We start from the raw sequence: 18,449 nt of genomic DNA, 5'->3' as shown, positions 1-18,449 counted from the left end.
GACACCCTTTCTGAACTGCCTCACTGAATACGCAAAAGCAACCTGTGCCACTTCAGACGCTCTGGTGTGCTGTGCGTGCGCACACGTCCCTCAGCCTTGTTGTGGGCCAAAGGAGAAGAAGATAACAGAGGACACAGGGACACACCGGTTGTTCTGCGCCATATTGTTGACATTTGGATTGCAGGGCAATTCCTCAGAAATCGGTGAGATAAGATAACAGGCAGCGATGGATACTCAGCAAACAACGTCCCCAAGGAAATGTGAGCAACTTCCAGGTGGCCTCAGCAGGCTGAGGGCAGGACTGCGTGAGGAGGGACCCCGAGGCATGACACAGGTATCCCTCCTCTCATCTGGCCACTTCTCCCCTGTCGAGCTATTCAAGTCCAGGAACTTATGGGGGAGATGAACAGATTTCATTTGCTCTGTGTGGTTTTGGGGGGTCTTTTGAGCCCAGTGTGAGGAGCTGCTGCTGTGGCTGCCTAGCTCATTTTTTGCCGTGCTGCTATATATATTTGCAATTCCTGCCTCCAGGAGCTGCCTGGGATCTGAGCTACCTCTCCAAGAGCAGAGGTATCCAGCACTGTCGTGTGACAGAGGTGGAGGGGGAAGGTGGCAGAGCTGCAGGGGACGGGGCATAAATTACTTTCACAAGCGGGCACATGTCTCTCAGACCAGGAAAGCAATTTTAAACATTTTGTCCCTTTTTTTCTTTTTTTGGTTGCTTTTCCATAAATAAAGGTTAAGGTAAAGACTTTCTCCAGGGCTCTTGTCATCTTCAGTGTTTGACAAATATTAATTCGCTCACTTTCCCAAATCCTTACCCTGTCAGCTGAATGAGGATGATCAGCCCCAGAGAAGAGGATGGGACACCAAAGCACCCATGCAGACACGTGGACGTCAGGGAAAGATGTGCCCAAGGTCGCAGACTGGGGCAATGTCACAGCATAGCGGACAACCGCATTCCTGGCTCCCTCTCCTCTGTTCAGACCCAGTAAACCAATCAATAAAAATCAAAGCCCACGCATCCAAAAGAGAGAGCTGAAGTTAGACACCTCCATCTGCGTGTGCTTTGGACAATGACACTATTCTTTTTACCTGGTATTCAGAGGCTTTCAGCAATTGCAGTTTCTCATGTCATCAGTGAAACGCTCAGACCTCATCTGGGTGTCTATACAGGGATGTAGGTGACTGTTTTCCATCTTCTAGCCCAGGCTTTTGTCCTGGCTGTTTTTTCCTGTTCATTTTTTTCTTAAAGGGGTCTGAGTCTCCACGCAGTGTTTTCTGAATCAGATTTTCACCACCCTCCAGTACTACATAGCCTGGGGCTCCACCAGGTTGCAAAGTCAGCAGAGACGAAGTGGGGCTGGCCAGCTCTGTCCCCACCGCCCAGGGGACACCGGCAGCTCTGGGCCCCAGCCCAAGGAGGCATGTTTGCTCGAAAGCTCTGTCAGAAGTATGCATGCTCCGGCACTCCCTTGCTAAGGGACTCAGCCCTCTGAGACACGTCAGTCCAGAGCTCAGCCTTCCCAGCAGCCCTGCTCTGATCCCTGTGGTGTCCGCGCTGGGAAAGCGAGGGTCAGCGCGGCAGCAAAGCCCAGCTTGTGTTTAAGCGCTCAGCCCATATTCCCAAAAGGCAGCAACGAGGCGTGGAGCAGTCCCGGAGCGCCTTCAGTAGCCGTGTGCCCCCCCGCCGCCGCCTCCTCTTCCATACATCTATCCCCTGCAGCCACACACCAGCCTCGCTGACGGATTTTACTTGAAAGCTCTGGCAGGCTGTGCTGCTAATGGCAGAGCCCTGAGCCGGCTCCCTCCATCTCCCTGGAGTCCCTGCGCAGACGTAGGTGCACGTCACCGCTTGCTCTAATTTTATCCGTGTTTGATGGAAGAGACGAACTGAGCAGCAGGGAGGCAGCTATTTTGGTTTTCTCTGTGGCTGTGGGTTATATAAAGCATCCTGCCATGACCTGCATCACTCGGGAGCTTCTTCGCTTTCCCCATCTCAGCTGCCACGAACCGGTGGCTCGGATGCTTGCTCCCGGCAGCCGAGACCTCCACGCGCGCGGCGGCTGCGTGGGCCAGGTGTGCCGTACATGCGTGCGTACGGAGAGAGAGCGTGTCAGCAAGATTCAAGGACAACCATCTATAGGGGCAGACCGGGTCTCCTCCCTGCCATGTGGTGCACCATGTGCTGAAGGGTTTCACCCATTCCAGCACCTGCATGTCACCCATGCTCCCTGCCAAGGTGGGCACAGGCACAGGTGGGCAGCAGGTTGCCCGGGGCGGGCAAGCTTCGGCCTCCTGGTGCAGAGCACTGCTGCTTTCATCTCACCCGGGCTGGAGGAGCGGCTCCGTTAGGTGGCAGCAGCAGCAGCCACAGCAGGAGCAGGAGCAGCAGCAGCAGCAGCAGCAGCAGCAGCAGGGAGGCCAGTGGGACCCCGGAGGAGCCTGGCAGGGCCAGCGCAGCACCCGGCACTGGGAGCCAGGCAACGTGCTGCATTGGGGCAGAGGGGATGTGGGGGGTTCCTGCCCTCACTGCCTGTGCTTCCTGGCACTCTGGGGTACCGCGGTCTGACGCTGTGGCTGAGCCCCTGTGGGATCCCAGGGGCTGCTCCCTGGGCTGACCTCCTGCACGTAAGGCACGACGTGGTAAGTGGCTGGTGGCGATCCTGTCCCATGCTAGCTGACCGCAGCGCCCGGCCTCCACGCAATAGCTATTTCCCAACTGCGGGGAGCGGAGGCATTACGCAGGGCTACTCGCCTGCAGGGGCTGTAGCTCCTCCGCGCCTGGCCCTCCTGGGCAGTGGCTTCGTCAGCGATGATCCGGTGCCTGGTCCCAGGCTGGCGAGGCAGGGCAGCAAGCCTTGGGCTTGCCGGTTTGGGAATTTTTGGCAGGAGGTGGTGTGACCAGTACTCCCTCCTCCTTTGTCTTGCACAGGCAGGGACTGCCAACATCTGGGTTAGGCACTGGAGCCCACTGCCTGGAGGGAGTTTTGGGGAATGCCTCTTGCTTTTGTTTCTTGTGCAAGCAAGCAAATTTAATAGTGCAACATGGGTTTGGAAGCTAAAGTAATTAGGACGTGTCACAATGCCAATTGGCACCTCCCTGCTCCTCCGCTCTCCAGGCCCTGCTTCCCCTGTGCCCAGCTCTGCTGCTGACTCACGTCGAAGCCACCTTCTCCCTAATGACCGGGGGGTCAGGCCAGGGCCCAGCCCCCTCCGTGGCTCTCCTCGCTCCCACACAGTTCCCGCTGGGCCTCCTGCGGCAGCACTGGTGGGACGCACCCACTTCCTAAAGAGTCACCTCCTGGGAACACGGCCGAGCCTCCGTGGCGGCCACGGCATCCGATGTCTCTCCCTGGGCGTGTGCCTGCCTGAAAGCCCATGCCTGCCACCCAGCTGCTCTGGAGAAAGCACTTCTGGGTGTGGGATAACCAAGAGGGCAAGGGGGCTGTGGTCCACATATAACCACCCCCCCCCACCCAAGGAGCTGCTGGCTGGGGTGGCAGATCTGCCTCCTTGGGGACCTCCTGGCAGGACCCATATCCATCTTCCTCATGCATCCTCCATTGGCTCTGGGACCCATGGCCCCCCTGGCATGCCGACACATCCCCTTTGCTGGCACGCTCCCTGGGGCAGGTTCTGGCCGCTGGGAAACCGTCGGGCACAGAAGGCATGCCAGAGGAGGGACGGGTGTGCGTGCAGGAGCGTGCATGTGCACACGTCAGGGAGAAGGAAGCAGGGCTGTGAGGGCTGGAGGCGTTGTGAGCGCCAGGCACAGGCTGGCAGGCCAGGGCTGCCGCTCCCGTAGGAAGTTAAACTGTTTCACAACAGTCACGATCGCAGCTCGCAGCTCGCTCCAGAGTGATCCTGCTTGCTGGGGAGGGAGAGGACGATCAGCACTGTGAATGAGTGCAGCCCAGCCTGGGACACAGGGGAGCATCCTGAAGATTACATGAACAGATTCGACGTGTGTGGAGGGAGAAGATCTTCACGGAGAACGCAGCAGCTCTGTAAGCCCCTGTAGTGCTGGCCAGGCAGTGCACGCTCGGGGTGAAGCGAGAGGAAAGGAGGGGTGCTATTACACAGCCCCCTGCAACGGTGCTGCGGATGCACCTCGCTGTGAATGCTCCCTGGGGGGCAGAGGCCACCAAAACCACCAGAACTGGCACCAGAGCAACAAAGAAGTGCACAAAGAAACTAAAATGCTTCAGGGAGCAAAAATGTTATGGACTCACAATAAACTGGAATGGGAGAACAGCCAACCACCCACCCCTCAGTTCTGCAGGGGCATGTGAATGCATTCAAATATTATGCAGAAGGAGAGGTGACCCCCCCTCCCAAGCCCTCCCCCTGGAGCTCAGATCCAGCGCTCATTAAAGCCTGTCCTAGCGAGCCAATTCACTAAGGACTTGTCCCAGGCTTGGACTCACAAAGGCTCTGCAGACAACTGGAGTCCTATCAGCTCAGGGTCATCTGTGTGGCCATGGTTACACTTTTTTGGTGCCAGAGCTGTTCAAAGTGGTCTAAGCAATCCCAACTGCTCGGCACTCGCTCGCATCCTCTCTGTTGTGCCAGTGCAACGCTGTACGCAGCTGCTTGGCAAACCAGACCCAGTAGCTGATCTGGCAGAAAAGCCATCATCTTCTGTTTTCCAGGGGTTAGTTGTCTGCCAGCGCAGCTCACCGCAAGGCTCCAGAGCAGCGCCGTGCACCCCAGCTCAGCTGGGGAGGTGCCGGCTGTTCCTCCCAGATTTGGATCAGCTGATTTAGAGGGAGTTGGGCAGCTGCTGGCACCGCGCCCTGTGTCACGCCTGCACAGCCGAGTGCCTGGCCGCCCAGGTTGCAGCTCCGCAGCAGTCCGAGCCGAGCTGCCGTAGGCTGGCTTTTCCCACTCCTCCTGGCACAGGACCCAGCCTTCTCCCTGCACCGGCTGCTGACTCCTCACTTTGCTCCCAGCCATTTCACCTTGCTAAACTGGCAGAGGACTGATTGACAAAAGGCAGCAAAGGGTTTTCTGCTAGGGTAGTACAAGAGTGGCTCCTCACCCCACGGCCGAGAGCTGGCCCTGGCAAGGAGTAGGAATGGGCTCTCCCCGTGGGGAGGGGACCCTGGCAGCAGCTCAGCCCGTGGCAAGCCTGAGCAGCAAGCGGCCTGAGCTGGCCTCCAACCTGCTGAAATAAAATGCTCCATTTCCAGCCAGGTCAGCTCTCTGAACTGGCTTGCCACACAGCTGTGTGCCCCTATGGCCAGCACAAGGAAAGAAATACATGACTCAGGCAGGAGGGGACCAGGAGTGACAGAGGACTGCATGGCTGCCTCCCCCCCCAAATCTCCGGCTGCTTGCTCTCGGCCCAGTCACTGCTCAGCTGGGCTGGCACGCCGTGGGGCAGGGCGGGTTTGGGAAGGAGCAGCCGGGGCAGGGCTGGGCGGAGGTGACTTGAACTGCTGCCACGCATTGAACTCTGTCCTCTGCCCCGCTGCTCCTTCCCCGCGGGTGAGGTCCTGCGGCAAATGGGGGGGCATCCCAGCCCCGGCGGGGTCACTGGCGGGCAGGGGTGTCACTGGCGGGCAGGATGGGGCACTGAGGCTGCCTGGTTGACTGAGATGAGGCAGGCGCTAACGAGGAGGAGAACACTGGGCTAATTGGCCTCTGTGGCTCCCTGCAGCCCAGGAGCTGTGAGCGCCCATGCCGGCAGCCTCATTGCCTGCACCCTGGGATGGGGCAGGGCCAGAGGGCAGGCAGCCTGTCCTGGGAAAAGGGGAGCAGCAAGAGTAACTAGTGGCGTTTTACCTTTCTCACTTCAGTGTGAAATGTGGAGGAGAAACCACCCCCCTTACCACTGGACAAGATGCGGCTCAGAGGGAAACGGAGCACCCCGCCGCGTACCCGGCATCAGTAGCAGGCGCTGCCTGGGGCAAGGGCTGTGGGAGGGCACCCGTCCTGGTGGGACATCCCTCCCGCTGGCCTCAGTCCCCTGGCAGGTGACTTTGGACATGCTCTGCATTGCAGCCGGCCAGGCCCTGGGCGTGATCTCTCCCTTTGGCCACCTACCCACACTTTCCCATGTGGCCAGCGGTCCCTGGGCACAGGTGACCGGGCACCCGCAGCACGCAGAGAGCTGCCATGACCATGCAGAAGGCCTTTTCTCACGCCCGGTGATTACCTTCCCAAACACCAGCACTTCAGGCCTGCCCTTGAGAAGCAAACACTAATTTCAGCCGCACCCTTTCCTGCCCCAGGGCTGCGGGGCGAGGGTATCCTCAACGTACGCGTATTCACCGACCAGGGGTGTGGGACAGGAACCAGCCCTCGTAAAATCACCCGGATTGAACCTGCTGCCCTCAGCCTGCCAAACCAAACAGAGCTGATGTAAAGCAAACAGCAATGACAACAGCCTGGCTGCTGGTGAGGGTTGGGCAAGCAGCTGGTTTCCAGTTTGCTGGCCTCAGCAGATGGCGGCGGCGGGAAGAGGCGCTGGGAGTTCCCACCCTGCAGGCACCCGACGCAGTGGCCAAGGCCGGGGCGGCCCTGAGGTTCCCTCCTCTCCCATCTGCCGGTGGCGGTTGTGCAACGCCCAGTGCAAAGACAGCGTTTGGGGTTTGAGGGGAGCCCCCGGCCGGTGCAACCCACCCACCTGGCCCTGGCACGGGGGGGAAATGCCAGTGGGTGGGTCCCCCCGCCAGCCGGGTCTCCTCGCCAGGCCTTTTACCTAGGAGGGCTTTGGCTGCCGTGCGTTGTAGGGGAGGAAGCTGATGTCAGAGGGAAAGACACCCAAAGCACACCCAAAGGCTGGCAGCTGGGGAGGAGCAGGGCACCAGGAGCAGGGCTCTCGGGAGCAGCCCATGCCTCCCCGGCACCGGGAGGAGTGTTTGGTGTGTTTGGTCTGTCTGGCCTCCGCTGGGCGCCGCCGCTGCCGGTCACAGGAGCAACGCCATGCGCTGGCACCGGGCAAAGCCCACCAGGCAGTTTTGGCGGAGCAGGCTTTGCAGAGGATGCTGCCGGGAGGGGAGGGGACGGACCCGGCCTCTCCTCAAGAGATGGACCAGAAAACGCTGCAACATCTGTGGTTCACTTTTTGGCTTCTTTCTTTTTGTTTCGAGGCCGCCTTTCTGAGGTTTGCCTGTATGTCCACTTCACACGCGCACCCCCCTCGGCACCCCAGGCGACGAGCACAACAGACCCCAGCAACGCACGGCGGGTGCTCAGCCCGCGCCTGCAGCGGGGCAGGAGCTCCCACCCGCTCCTCCCAGAGCACTGCCTGCAGCGCGGCCTTCTGCGGCCATCCGTCCATCCATCTGTCTGTCTGTCCATCCATCCGTCCCTCCCAGCCTGCCCCAGCCCCAGGCTCTGTCTCCAGCTGGGATGTTCCCGGGCCGCACGGCTGACCGGGGTGGAAACTAAACGCTCCCTTCCAGTGGGATGATTTTTAACCCTGGGCCCGTTTCCCTCCTCAGGTTACCAACCGCCGCCCTCCCGCCGCGCCGGGCAGGGGTTCAGCGGGGGCTGCCGGCGAGGGACCTCTGCCAGCCCGCACCCCTGACTGCCCGCCCCTGCCCGCGGGCTGGGGGGCTGCCCCGGGCCGGGCCGGGCGCCGGCAGCCGCGGGGGCAGGGAGCCCGAGGGGCCCGAGGGGGGCCGGGGCCGGGGCCGCCGCAGGCCGCCGCAGGCTCCCGGCCGCCGTCGGCCGCCGCCGCCTCCCAAACAAACAACAGCCGCTCCCGCTGCCCTGGCGACCGAGCCCCACCCTCCGCCGCTGCCATGGCGACGGGGCCCCGCCCCTCCCGCCGCGGCTGACGCCGCCGCCTGCGTCGCCCGCGAGCTCCGGCGGGGAGAGGAGGGAGGGGGAGGGCGATGACGTTGCCGGCCCGTTTCTACGGAAACCACGCACCGACGTCAACAGGTTTGTGTGTTTTCAACGTTCCGCCGTCTCCCGGGCAACGTCAGGCGGTCGGCCCGGCCCCAGCAACAGCGCCGGGATTGGCCGGCAGGGGCGGGGGCGGGGCCGGGGCCTGCGCGGCGCCGGCACCTCCCGCTCCCCGTGGCAGGGTCGGGGCGGCGGGCGTGGGCCCGGCCGGCCCCGGGGCCGGGGGTTCCCGGACCGCGGCGGCCCCGCCGAGGGCCCGGCCGAGGGGGCCACGTCCCCGGGTAGCCGCCAGGCCCCACGGTCCCCTGCCGTCCCCCGCCCCGGGCCTGAGGGGTCCAGCGGGAGCGCGGTGCAGGCCGCGGGCGAGGGGTGTCAGAGGCCTGGCCAGGGTATGGGCCTCAACGAGCGCCCCGAAACGCCAGTGGCCAGGGCGGGTGGGCCGGAGCGGTCACGGGCGGCCTCGCCGCGGGGCAGGAGGGGGGCGGTAGGCCCCGAGATGGCGGGCCGTGGTGTGGGGGGCCGAGCATCGCCCCCCCGTGCCCGGTGCTTCCTCCCCGTCCTCCCCTTCCTCACCAGCGCTGGGCCGCTTTCCCCAGGCTGCCTCCAGCCCCCGGGAGAGCCGGGCTTGCTGGGGAAGGCGGGAGGGAATCCCTGTTGGCAGAGGCCGGGGGCGGGCGGCGGCGGGCGGCTCTGCAGGCCGGCTGGCTGGGGCTTTGTGCCAGAGGGAGCGCAGGCCGCCGCCCCTCCAGCCCGCTGCCTGCCCGCGCTGGTGCTCTCGGTGCCCGGGGAGGCCAGCGAGGTCCAGGGGTATCTGACCTGGGAGAGGGGTGCCGGTTTCGTAGCCCCGTGAGCTCTGTTGAGATCCTAAAGCAAGCAGGGAGAAAAGTTATGCTGTCCCCACTGGCTCAGTGGTTGTGCCCCTGGCAGCCAGGCCCCTGGGAGGGGAGTGCAGAGAGGGACGGGCCCCCCATGTGCAATCACCAGTCAAACTCGGTCCCAAACTGAGTCGCTGTGCCTCTTCTGTGGGGGCAGGTAGTTGAGTTTCCAGACCTGTACTCTCTGGCCTGTTTATTGTCGACATGTTTTCCGTCTGACCTCAACAGAGAAGGAAATGGCCAGTCTCTTCAGGTGCTGGTATGGGCCTGGATAATGGCGAGTGCCTTCCTCGACTTGGAACGAGCTGCGGGCTGGTAGCAGTGAGCAACGGAGTCTCTCCTCCAGACCCTGTTCACCATGCAGAGCACCCTAGATGATCTGCAAATCTCGTACTCCTCCCAGCTCTCTCTGCGCAAGCATATGCTTAGCTCTTATTGCAGTTGTGCAGATACTTAGGGATGAGTTAACACAAAAGATGCTTGCCCCTCCCAGCAGTTCCCCCCAGCCAAACCAAATTGCTTGGCAGATCTGGATCCTTGGGGAGGATCAAAGCCTCGGGGCTGGGCTGGCAGCGCTCCACACTGTTTACATGTATGTATGTTCATGGCACTGTTAACCCCAGACCATTTAATAATATTGAATTTTGTATTTATTACATTTCTTAAATACCATCTAAGGAACCTCAGTTTCCTGGGGTATTCCTAATGTTTGTTCCTAGGGCTCAGAAGGCCAACTCTCCACGCAGCCATGCCTCATCGTTTGTTCTCTTGCTGCGTTACTGGGGTCTCTCGTCCTGCAGTGGCAGCGTCTTTCCACAGAGCCGACGGCTTCCTTGGGCTCTGCCTTGTGTGCAGCCTGACTGCCCAGCCCGAGGTACAGCTCAGCCAGAGCAGGGAGCAAACACCTTGCTTTCAAATCTCACCATTTCTTTTCAGCAGCAGCAACTGAATGTGGCTGTCACCGGGCCAGGGCGGGCTGAGTCTCTCTGAGTCCCTGCAACAGCCCCATCGCTATGACAGCTGGGGGCTCAAAAAAAAAAGAGAGCTTGCTTGTTTTAATGGCTGTCCTCCGGGGCAGCCCGCCTGGCTGCTGGTCTCTGACGCCAAATGACACAGGAGTAAAGTGATCTGGGGACTACCGCCAGTGAAGCAGGGCTGTTTCTCCAGGCAGCGGGCAAAGCCTCAGGCTGCCCCCCTCCCTCCCAGGCTGTCCTCAGCTTTGAGATCCTTTGTTTGTCCTGAGTCCCCTTGAGCCTTTCCCCAGAGCACTCCCCAGTCACAACAATTAGAGGGTTTCTTTCTGTCCTGAGCCAAACAATCTTCAACATCCTGTCCCTTCCCTTCACTTCGGCTGCTTTGTTCTCTGCCCACAACAAAATCTCCTTAGCTAAGCACAGTGGCCTTTTCCTCCTTCATCTCAGCACTTCCTCCTGGGCTACCCTTGGCCCATTTTCTTCAAGAGCCACCACACCGACGGAGGAGCAAGACTTCTTTACCCAGACCCCAGCCGACGGCATAACCATCGCTGTGGCTGCCCAGCCCCACGGGCGAAGAGGCAGGCGGCTTGTGTGACGGGACCGTCCAGCCGCGACCTCCAGAAAGCTCTTGGATGCAATGAAAAGCCCAGGCTTTCTCTCGTTTGTGTGGGGTTTTATTGCAGGCTCCTTGCGGGGTTGCAGCGAGGAAAGCGCAGCTGTGGTTGCCTCGTTTGGATCTTGTTTGATTAGCAGAAAAGACCTGCATCAGCCTGTCTGTCACAGCGTTTGAACGTGCTGCCTCTCACCGAGCGTGAGCGTGATTGCCTTTCATTTCTGGGATTTAACTTCTAAATATTGAGCAGTTCTACAAATGTGCGGGTCATTTTGTTTCAGGTATCTTCCTCTCCTCTTTCTCCTCCCGGCTGGTCGGTTCCCTGGGGTTATAACCGTGCGCACGCACAATGCCCTGGGATGGGCCTATGGTGCTGGAGCCGGCGGGGAGATAAGAGGCCAGCTTGGCCGCCGTGCTCCGGCTCTGTCGCACCGCCACGGCGCACGAAGGGACGGCACCGGCAGCAGCAGGAGCTGCGGCTGGAGAACTTTGCGCTTTAATTGCTCTGGGTTATGAACCCTTGTTTGTGGGGCGAGAGCTGCTGGCCCGGCCCCAGGGCAATGAGGTGCAGAGGAAGCGCTGCGATGGGTGAAGCCGCCCTTCGGACCTGCTGGCTGTGACCGGCGCGCGGTTTCGTCAGTGCGTGGAGCAGGGTCCAGCCGTGCCTGGCGAGCTAGCATCCACCACGGTGCAGGCAAAAGCAGCAGGCAGAGTGGTGAGAATGGGTGGGAGGGCCCGACGGCGTCACCCACAGTAATTGGCGGCCCGTGGCATGTGGCTGCACGACCACGAGATGCCGGGATGTCTCCACTCGCAGTGTTTGTTCTTTAGGATGTCCCTGTCACACACCCAGCTGCTGTGATTATTAATTACTATTTATACTTCGCGTTGGCTATGCGCTGCATTTTAAAGACCAGCAGAGGTGGGAACCCTGCCCTCCTGGAGGCTCCCAGGCTAGGTGGGAGGGTGAGACCTGCAGTGTGTCTTGGGGGGAGCTCAGGCCACCCGGATAGCGTGCTCCACCCCCTGCTCCCTGGCCACATCAAGAGAAGGGGCAGGCCCCCACCACTGGTTTATCAGCCCCCTTTCCTGCTTTTCCATCCTGTTTGCTCCTGAGCCCTGCAGCCCCTGCCCGGCTCCGCAAGCCTGCCTGTGTCAGGCGGACGGAGGGGGTCCCTCGTGCCGTGCTGGGCGTGCATGTGGCGGGGGACACTGGGAACAGCAGGTGTGCGGGTGTGTGCAGGGGGAATTGCACCAATGCCCCTGGAGCCTGCCCACGAAGTCTGTACCGCAACGGGTGTTCAGGCTATTGCGTGGATCCTCTGATGGTTTGGGCAGGGCGCTTGGCCAGGCAGTGACGGCTTCTCAGTGCGGAGGGGTATTTTACAGCGAGGAGCTATTTCTTGGTGCCCACAGCAGTGTCCCCTGCGTGCCAGCCCTGCTGCTGGCCCCCAGGTCTCCTTCCCACCCACCCCAGCAGCCCCTGGTTAGCTGAAGGCAGACGTCTGTCACAGTGTGTGCCCGGAGAGGGAACGGCGAACCACGCTGCGGTCGGTGCTGCTGACAGAGGGTGAGTCGGGCCTGTCACGCAGCTGCCAAAGGGCCACGCTGCTGGCATGAACTTTCCCCTGGTGAGCGGCCAAATTTAGGCACAGCCATCTCCTGCCCCCAAAGCGGGTTTTGGCTGTGTGGGTTGCACCAGCCCACACACCTCAAGCGCTTCTCTGCTGTGGTTTTCCAAGCCCAGGCTCAGTCGCAAGCTCAGCTGAAGGAGGGGTGTGAAAGCAGGGCCAAGTTCCCATGCTGGACTCCGTGGCTGGGGAGCTCGCTGCTCCCTTGTAAGCCTGGGAGCTGCAAGCTTTCCCACCTCCCTGCTTGGCGGGAGGAAAAGCGGGGGCCAGGCAGGTGGAGGGGTCCTGTTGGTATGCAGGGCAAAATCCTCGTTGGATGGGTGCTCTCCCGCCCTGCCAGCACTGTTGTGATGCCCAGGCGGTGCAGTGGCCATGGCCTCTTCTGTCTGGCCAGGCATCTGGGAAGAGCCATCTCCATGCTGGTGGTGGTCGGCAGCCACCTCTTCCTCACCAGGACAGGGCCCAGCCATGCCTTGGGCTTATCTGGAGCAGGGGGAAAGGGTCATACTGGGATGGGGGACCCCTACCCCTGGGCTAGGGGAATCCCAGTCCCTACGGTGGTGCATCCCTACCGCTGAGGTCCAGCCGAGCACTGCCGGAGCCCGGCAAAACTCTGCTGGCCCTAGTTGTACAGGTTTAGTAACATTGTAGTGTTCGATGGACTCGTGGTCTGTTCCTCAGATCACGCTATTTTGAAAGGGCCGAACGCCTCTGCCCATTCCTGACTGGTGAGGGGTGCGAGGAGCCTTTGTCAGGCTCTGGCGGCACGCTGGCGAGGGCAACCCCGTCACCCGGGCAGGAGGGTTCGCGCTCTGACTGTGTTTTGTCCCTGTGGTACCGCTTGCTTCCTTTTTTTTTTCTCACACACGCTGCGGTAAAACGTGTGCGCCCCGCGTTTGGAGCAAACAACAAACCCACGTCATGTGTTTTCGCTTTCTCTGTTTCCTTGCCTCCACATGTTAGAAATCTGCAGCGTCCGTGCACTTTCCGTTTGGTACAAACAGAGTACTCTCGGTCGCCAGCGGAGATGGCAACAGGAGGTTTGCATGGGCACCACAAAAATATTTTGGGCTCTGGTGAAGCGGGTCCCCCTCGCCGATTTCCAGACGCTTCTTTGGGGGGGGGCAGTTTGGCGAGAAGAACCCTGAGGCAGTTTGTAGACAGCAGCAAGGCTAAACAGGGATTTTCTGAAACGTGCCTGGCAAATGTCTGGAACTTTAAACTGTGTTGGAGGCTCTCACCCATGCTGGGCACCAGCACGTCAACCCAGGCCCTGCTGAGGATGTGGCCGCAGAGGTTTGGCCCGCCGTTCGGACGCTGGCAGGGACGACAGGGTGGTGGCTTTGCTAATTTGCTGGCACGTCCCTCCTCCGGGCAATGCTGAGGGGGGACCTCCTCACCTGCAGCCTGGGGCTGCTGGAGAGACCATGCTCGCCCCACTGCTTCGGCAGCCGGTATGGAGGGAACACTGGCCAGGGCGAGGAGCCCCCGGCAGCACTGGGACCTGGGGTGGCCGACGCCTGCCCTGAGAGGGGCTAGCCTACGGGGTGGCGCTGAGCTGGCGAGAGGCAGCGCTGGCCCCCGTGGGTCCTTTCCCAGGGAGCGGTGCGGGCGGTGAGCTGCGGCAGTCCTTGGCTATCCCCTCCGCTCTGACGGGCAGCTCAGAAATAGCAGCTGGCCCAGTTCTCCCGCCCCCGTGGCCCAGATCTCTAAGAACGGAGGTTGCTCGCGCAGCAACAGCAACAGCAGCAGCATCAGGCGCTGCATTTAGCCCATGAGCTCAAACAGCGGGAGAGGCTGCCAGCAGGATCCCAGCCTGGCTGGGTGACGCTCCTGCTTGGAGACTGCGCTGCAGGCTCTGTTTGTTGCTGTAAACACGCTCGCTGCTGCAGCTTCCCTGTTACTATCTATAGCCGCGATCTCTTGGCTCCCGTGCAAGGCGAGTCTGCGGTCTGGCTCCCAGCTTAGCCTGACCTGAGCCAGGGCTGCCTGACATCCCCGTCGTGGGTGGGTGTCTCCGGGCTTCGCTGCAACGAGGATCAAAACAAAACCCAAACTGGAGGAAAGGACGAGCCTCACCCCTCGCTCCTCGCCGGTGGTTTCCCGGTGGCCCCGTGCCGGTGCCCTTGGCGGGTGTCCCAGCACCCCCGAGCGCCGCTCCCAAGCTCTCCCAGCCTTCCTGGGGGGCTGCGGCCCCCCGGGCTCCCCTGGCGGGGCTTCCCAGCGCCCTGTGCCACTGCCCTGGCTCCCGACTATCGCCCTGCCTACATAAAAGACAAGTAAACAGTGCCACACGAGCGCAGCGCGTTCCTCGCTGCAGGGCCGCGGGCAGGTCGGGCTTTCCGCACGCAGGGCCCGCCGTGTCCCCGTGCCCAGCCGTGGGCGGACCCCGCTCCCTGCCGGGGCCGGGGCTTTGCCGGCGGCGCCGAGCGCACGCCCGCCCGCCCGGCCCGCTGCGGGGCCCGGACCCCGGCCCTGCTTCGCCGCCTCCCGGGGAGGGGTCACCTGCGGCGGGACGGCGCCCGCGGGGGCAGCCGGGGTGCGCCGGGGCCCTCGGCGGGGTCCCGACACGCGTGGGGGGGCGGGGGGGGCGCCGCGTCCCGTCCCGTCCCGTCGCGTCCCGCCCCGCCCCGTCCCGCGCGCCGCCCGCCGCACTTGGCTGCAGCCTGGAGCGCTTCCCGTCAGTCACGCCCCCTCGCACAGGATGTATCCCATATAAGGATATCTGCGTCAGTGGGTTCCCGAGCCCGGCCGTACCACTCCGCGCGGGGGGGGGAACCCCGCCGCCGCCCCCCGCCCCGCGCCGCCCGCGGGGCTCCCCCCGCCCCGGACACCGCCTCCCGCCCCTCGTCCCGTCTCTCTTCCGCGGGAGGCGGCGGCGGACGGCGCGCGGGGCGGCTCCGGGGGCGGCGCGGGGCGGGCGCGGGGCGGACGGCCCCCCCGCGGGCGCGGGTGGCGCGTCCCCAGTGACGTCGGCGGGAGGGTATAAAAGGGAGGCGCCGCGCGGTACTCCAGCAGCAGAGGCAGCCCCGGCGGCGGAGCGGAGAGACGCGCGGCGCGGACCGGAGAGAGGGACGCACGCAGCCGGCCCCCTCCTCGCCTCCTCCCCACGGGCGCTCCGCTACCACCGCATCGCCCCGCACCGCACCGCCGGCTTGCGCGCACCGAGCCGACATGATGTACCAGGGCTTCGCCGGAGAGTACGAGGCGCCCTCCTCCCGCTGCAGCAGCGCTTCCCCGGCCGGGGACAGCCTCACCTACTACCCCTCCCCGGCGGACTCCTTCTCCAGCATGAGCTCTCCCGTCAACCCGCAGGTGAGGCGCCGGGCACGCCGGCTGCGCCCTCGCCGCGGGGCGGGAGCGCCCGGGAGGGGACGGGACGGGACGGCGGGGCCCGGCGGTGCCCGCGGAGGAGGGCAGGCCGCGGCGGGCTGCCCCCGGGCCGGGGGCTGGGCGGGGGGAGCGGCCCCGGTGCCGCGGCGGGGCGGGCGGGGGGAGCCGTGGCCCGGGCCGCGCTCTGCGGCGGGTGTGTAAAGCGGCTTCATTGATAAAACGCGAGTTCATTGAGGAGACTCCGGAGCAGCGTCTGCGTCAGCGCGGACGTCAGAGATATTTATAACAGGCCGCTCTCGTGTGGAGCCGGCGCTGGCAGCGCGGCGCCGCGGCCGGCGCGGCCCCGGGGGCGGCGGGGAGCGGTCCGGGCGCCCCGCTGACGGCAGCCCCCCCCCTCTGTCCCGCAGGACTTCTGCACCGACCTGGCCGTCTCCAGCGCCAGCTTCGTGCCCACGGTGACGGCCATCTCCACCAGCCCCGACCTGCAGTGGCTGGTGCAGCCCACCCTCATCTCCTCGGTCGCCCCCTCCCAGAGCCGCGGGCACCCCTACGGCGTGTCGGCCCCCGCCCCCGCCTACTCCCGCCCCGCAGTGCTGAAGGCGCCGGGCGGCCGCGGGCAGAGCATCGGCCGCCGGGGCAAAGTCGAGCAGGTGAGCGGGGACCGGGGTTAGTGGGGGGGGATCCGTGGGGGGGAGTGGGGGTACGCGGCCGGCGGGCTGCCCCGGACCGGGGGGCACCGGGCTGGCGGCGGGACTGAGCGGCCTCTCTCTGCCCGCAGCTGTCCCCGGAGGAGGAGGAGAAGAGAAGGATCCGCCGGGAAAGGAACAAGATGGCAGCGGCCAAGTGCCGCAACCGGCGGCGGGAGCTCACCGACACGCTGCAGGCGGTAAGTGCCGCCCGGGAGGTGGGGGGGTACCCGGGGGCGGGGGTGGCGAGGGGAGGGGGGACTCCAGCCGGGGGTGATGCCGGCCCTGGCTGACAGCCCTGCTCTCTCCTCAGGAGACTGACCAGCTGGAGGAGGAGAAGTCCGCGCTGCAGGCAGAGATCGCTAACCTGCTGAAGGAGAAGGAGAAGCTGGAGTTCATCCTGGCGGCCCACCGGCCCGCCTGCAAGATGCCCGAGGAGCTGCGCTTCTCCGAGGAGCTGGCGGCCGCCACCGCGCTGGACCTGGGCACCCCCAGCCCCCCCGTGGCCGAGGAGGCCGCCTTCGCCCTGCCGCTGATGGCCGAGGCGCCGCCGGCCGTGCCGCCCAAGGAGACCGGCGGCGGCGGGCTGGAGCTCAAGCCTGAGCCCTTCGACGAGCTGCTTTTCTCCACGGGGCCGCGGGAGGCCTCCCGCTCCGTGCCCGACATGGACCTGCCTGGGGCCTCCTCCTTCTACGCCTCGGACTGGGAGTCGCTGGGCGCCGGGACCAGCGGTGAGCTGGAGCCCCTCTGCACCCCTGTGGTGACCTGCACCCCCTGCCCCAGCACCTACACCTCCACCTTCGTCTTCACCTACCCCGAGGCGGACGCCTTCCCCAGCTGCGCTGCCGCGCACCGGAAGGGCAGCAGCAGCAACGAGCCCTCGTCCGACTCCCTCAGCTCCCCCACCCTCCTGGCCTTGTGAGGGGCTCCAGCACTGACTGATCCGCCGGGCCCCCTCCCCTGCCTGCGCACCCCCACGGACTCGCCGCTGCGCCCCATGGGGCTCCCCGGGCCTGGGGAGGGCCCCGCCACCGCCACCCCCCCGTCCGGCCTGGTGCCCCGGGGCCTGGCAGAGCGCCCCGCACCGAGGCCTCGTACCTCTTCCAGAGATGTAGCAAATCGCATGGAGTTTGTCTCGTCCCCAATGGCCCATCCATGAGAGCTGGTAGTCTGTAGCATGTCCCACATGGCTGGGTAGGTGACTCCCTCCCCTCCTTAGTATCACTAGCATTAACTAATTAATCTCTTGGTTTTAAATAATTGGAATTTAACCTGGTGCTGGGTATCTCCAACTCGTATCTAGTGCAGCTGATTAACAATAACTACTGTGTTCCTGGCAATATCGTGTTCTGATGACTTAGCAATGACCCATCTTACGTGGGGGGGGAAAGAGACTCTATTTTATTTTCTAGTAGGTAGATGAATAGCTATATCCATGTACTGTAGTTCTACATTGATGTTCATTGTAACTTTACTGATCATGCATTGTTGAGGTGGTCTGAATGTTCTGACATAAGTTTTCCATGAAAACGTTTTTATTGTGTTTTTAATTTATTTATTAAGATGGATTCTCAGATATTTATATTTTTATTTTATTTTTTTCTACCTTGAGGTCTTTTTTGACATGTGGAAAGTGAATTTGGATGAAACTTAAGCATTGTTTGCTTATTATTGTTCAGAGACATTGTCAATAAAAGCATTTAAGTTGACTGCTGGAGCTGTCCTTGCTTTACCTTTTGCATCGCTTCCCTGTGGCCCTAAAGGGGTTCCCCATCCTCTAATTTAAGCTGGGCTTTATGAACTGCAGACTGATGCTAGCTGCCCCAGGCATGGGCTGCATCTGGGTGGGAATACCATTAGGCCAGACCTGTCCTTGCCCTGCTGTTGGTCAGGGCTGACTGTGGCTGCGCCCTTCCCGCCCACCCTGGTGGGCAGCGGGGTCCCTCCTTGTGGCCTTCCCCATCCCATCTGTCTGGGTCTGGTCCCCTCCTGCTCCTCTGTGTGTTGCCTGCTGTGGCTTTTCAGGGATGAGCTGGAGGCCTCACTGGGTAGGAGGTAAAAAAGGGCAGGCGAGCTTATGCCTCTGACTCAGGGAGGCCACCTCTGGGCTGGGGTCTGCCTGGCCACTTGTATGTGCCTGCCTGGGGAGGAACGGACGCACACCCTGGCTCTGGGTGCCCCCGGGCTTGGCACCTCTAGGAGCAGCTCCAGGGCGGGTATTGCTTTCTGGCTGCGAGGGGAGGAGAAATGCTCACGCACTTCCTTCTCACTTTGGGCTCAGTGGTGTAAGGCAGAACACAGGCCCTTCCCTTGCCCCTCGTTTTCTACTAAAGCTAGCCCAGTCCTTGGATGAATAAGAGTTACGGTGAACAGCCCATGTGCTCTGGGAACGTGCTGCCTCCCTGGGGTCTGTGCAACATGGCCTGCCCTTCCCGAGTTAGAGGGGCTGCTACCTGCGCAGTGAAACACGC

At 62.9% G+C, this 18,449-nt stretch overlaps 1 protein-coding gene across 1 annotated transcript; it reads left to right on the top strand.

Annotated features, from left to right (window-relative positions):
* The first annotated feature begins 14,955 nt into the window (after positions 1-14,955).
* FOS (Fos proto-oncogene, AP-1 transcription factor subunit) lies at positions 14,956-17,687 on the top strand. Its single transcript, XM_082318520.1, has 4 exons — positions 14,956-15,274; positions 15,700-15,942; positions 16,071-16,178; positions 16,292-17,687. Exons 1-4 carry the CDS (start codon positions 15,134-15,136, stop codon positions 16,898-16,900), a joined length of 1,101 nt encoding a protein of 366 aa, XP_082174646.1. The 5' UTR covers positions 14,956-15,133; the 3' UTR covers positions 16,901-17,687.
* The last annotated feature ends 762 nt before the right edge of the window (positions 17,688-18,449 follow it).

The sequence above is a fragment of the Platalea leucorodia genome (assembly GCF_965183815.1).
Source record: "Platalea leucorodia genome assembly, chromosome: 7".
Classification (NCBI taxonomy): Eukaryota; Metazoa; Chordata; class Aves; order Pelecaniformes; family Threskiornithidae; genus Platalea; species Platalea leucorodia.
The sequence above is the reverse complement of the archived record's forward strand: the minus strand, read 5'-3'. Positions and strand labels throughout refer to the sequence as shown.

Excerpts from the sequence above, each read along its gene's own strand:
- FOS (XM_082318520.1), top strand. The coding sequence starts at position 15,134 with ATGATGTACCAGGGCTTCGCCGGAGAGTACGAGGCGCCCTCCTCCCGC. Across the intron at positions 15,275-15,699 it reads GCTCTCCCGTCAACCCGCAG|GACTTCTGCACCGACCTGGC; the intron begins GTGAGGCGCCGG and ends TCTGTCCCGCAG. Across the intron at positions 16,179-16,291 it reads TCACCGACACGCTGCAGGCG|GAGACTGACCAGCTGGAGGA; the intron begins GTAAGTGCCGCC and ends CTCTCTCCTCAG.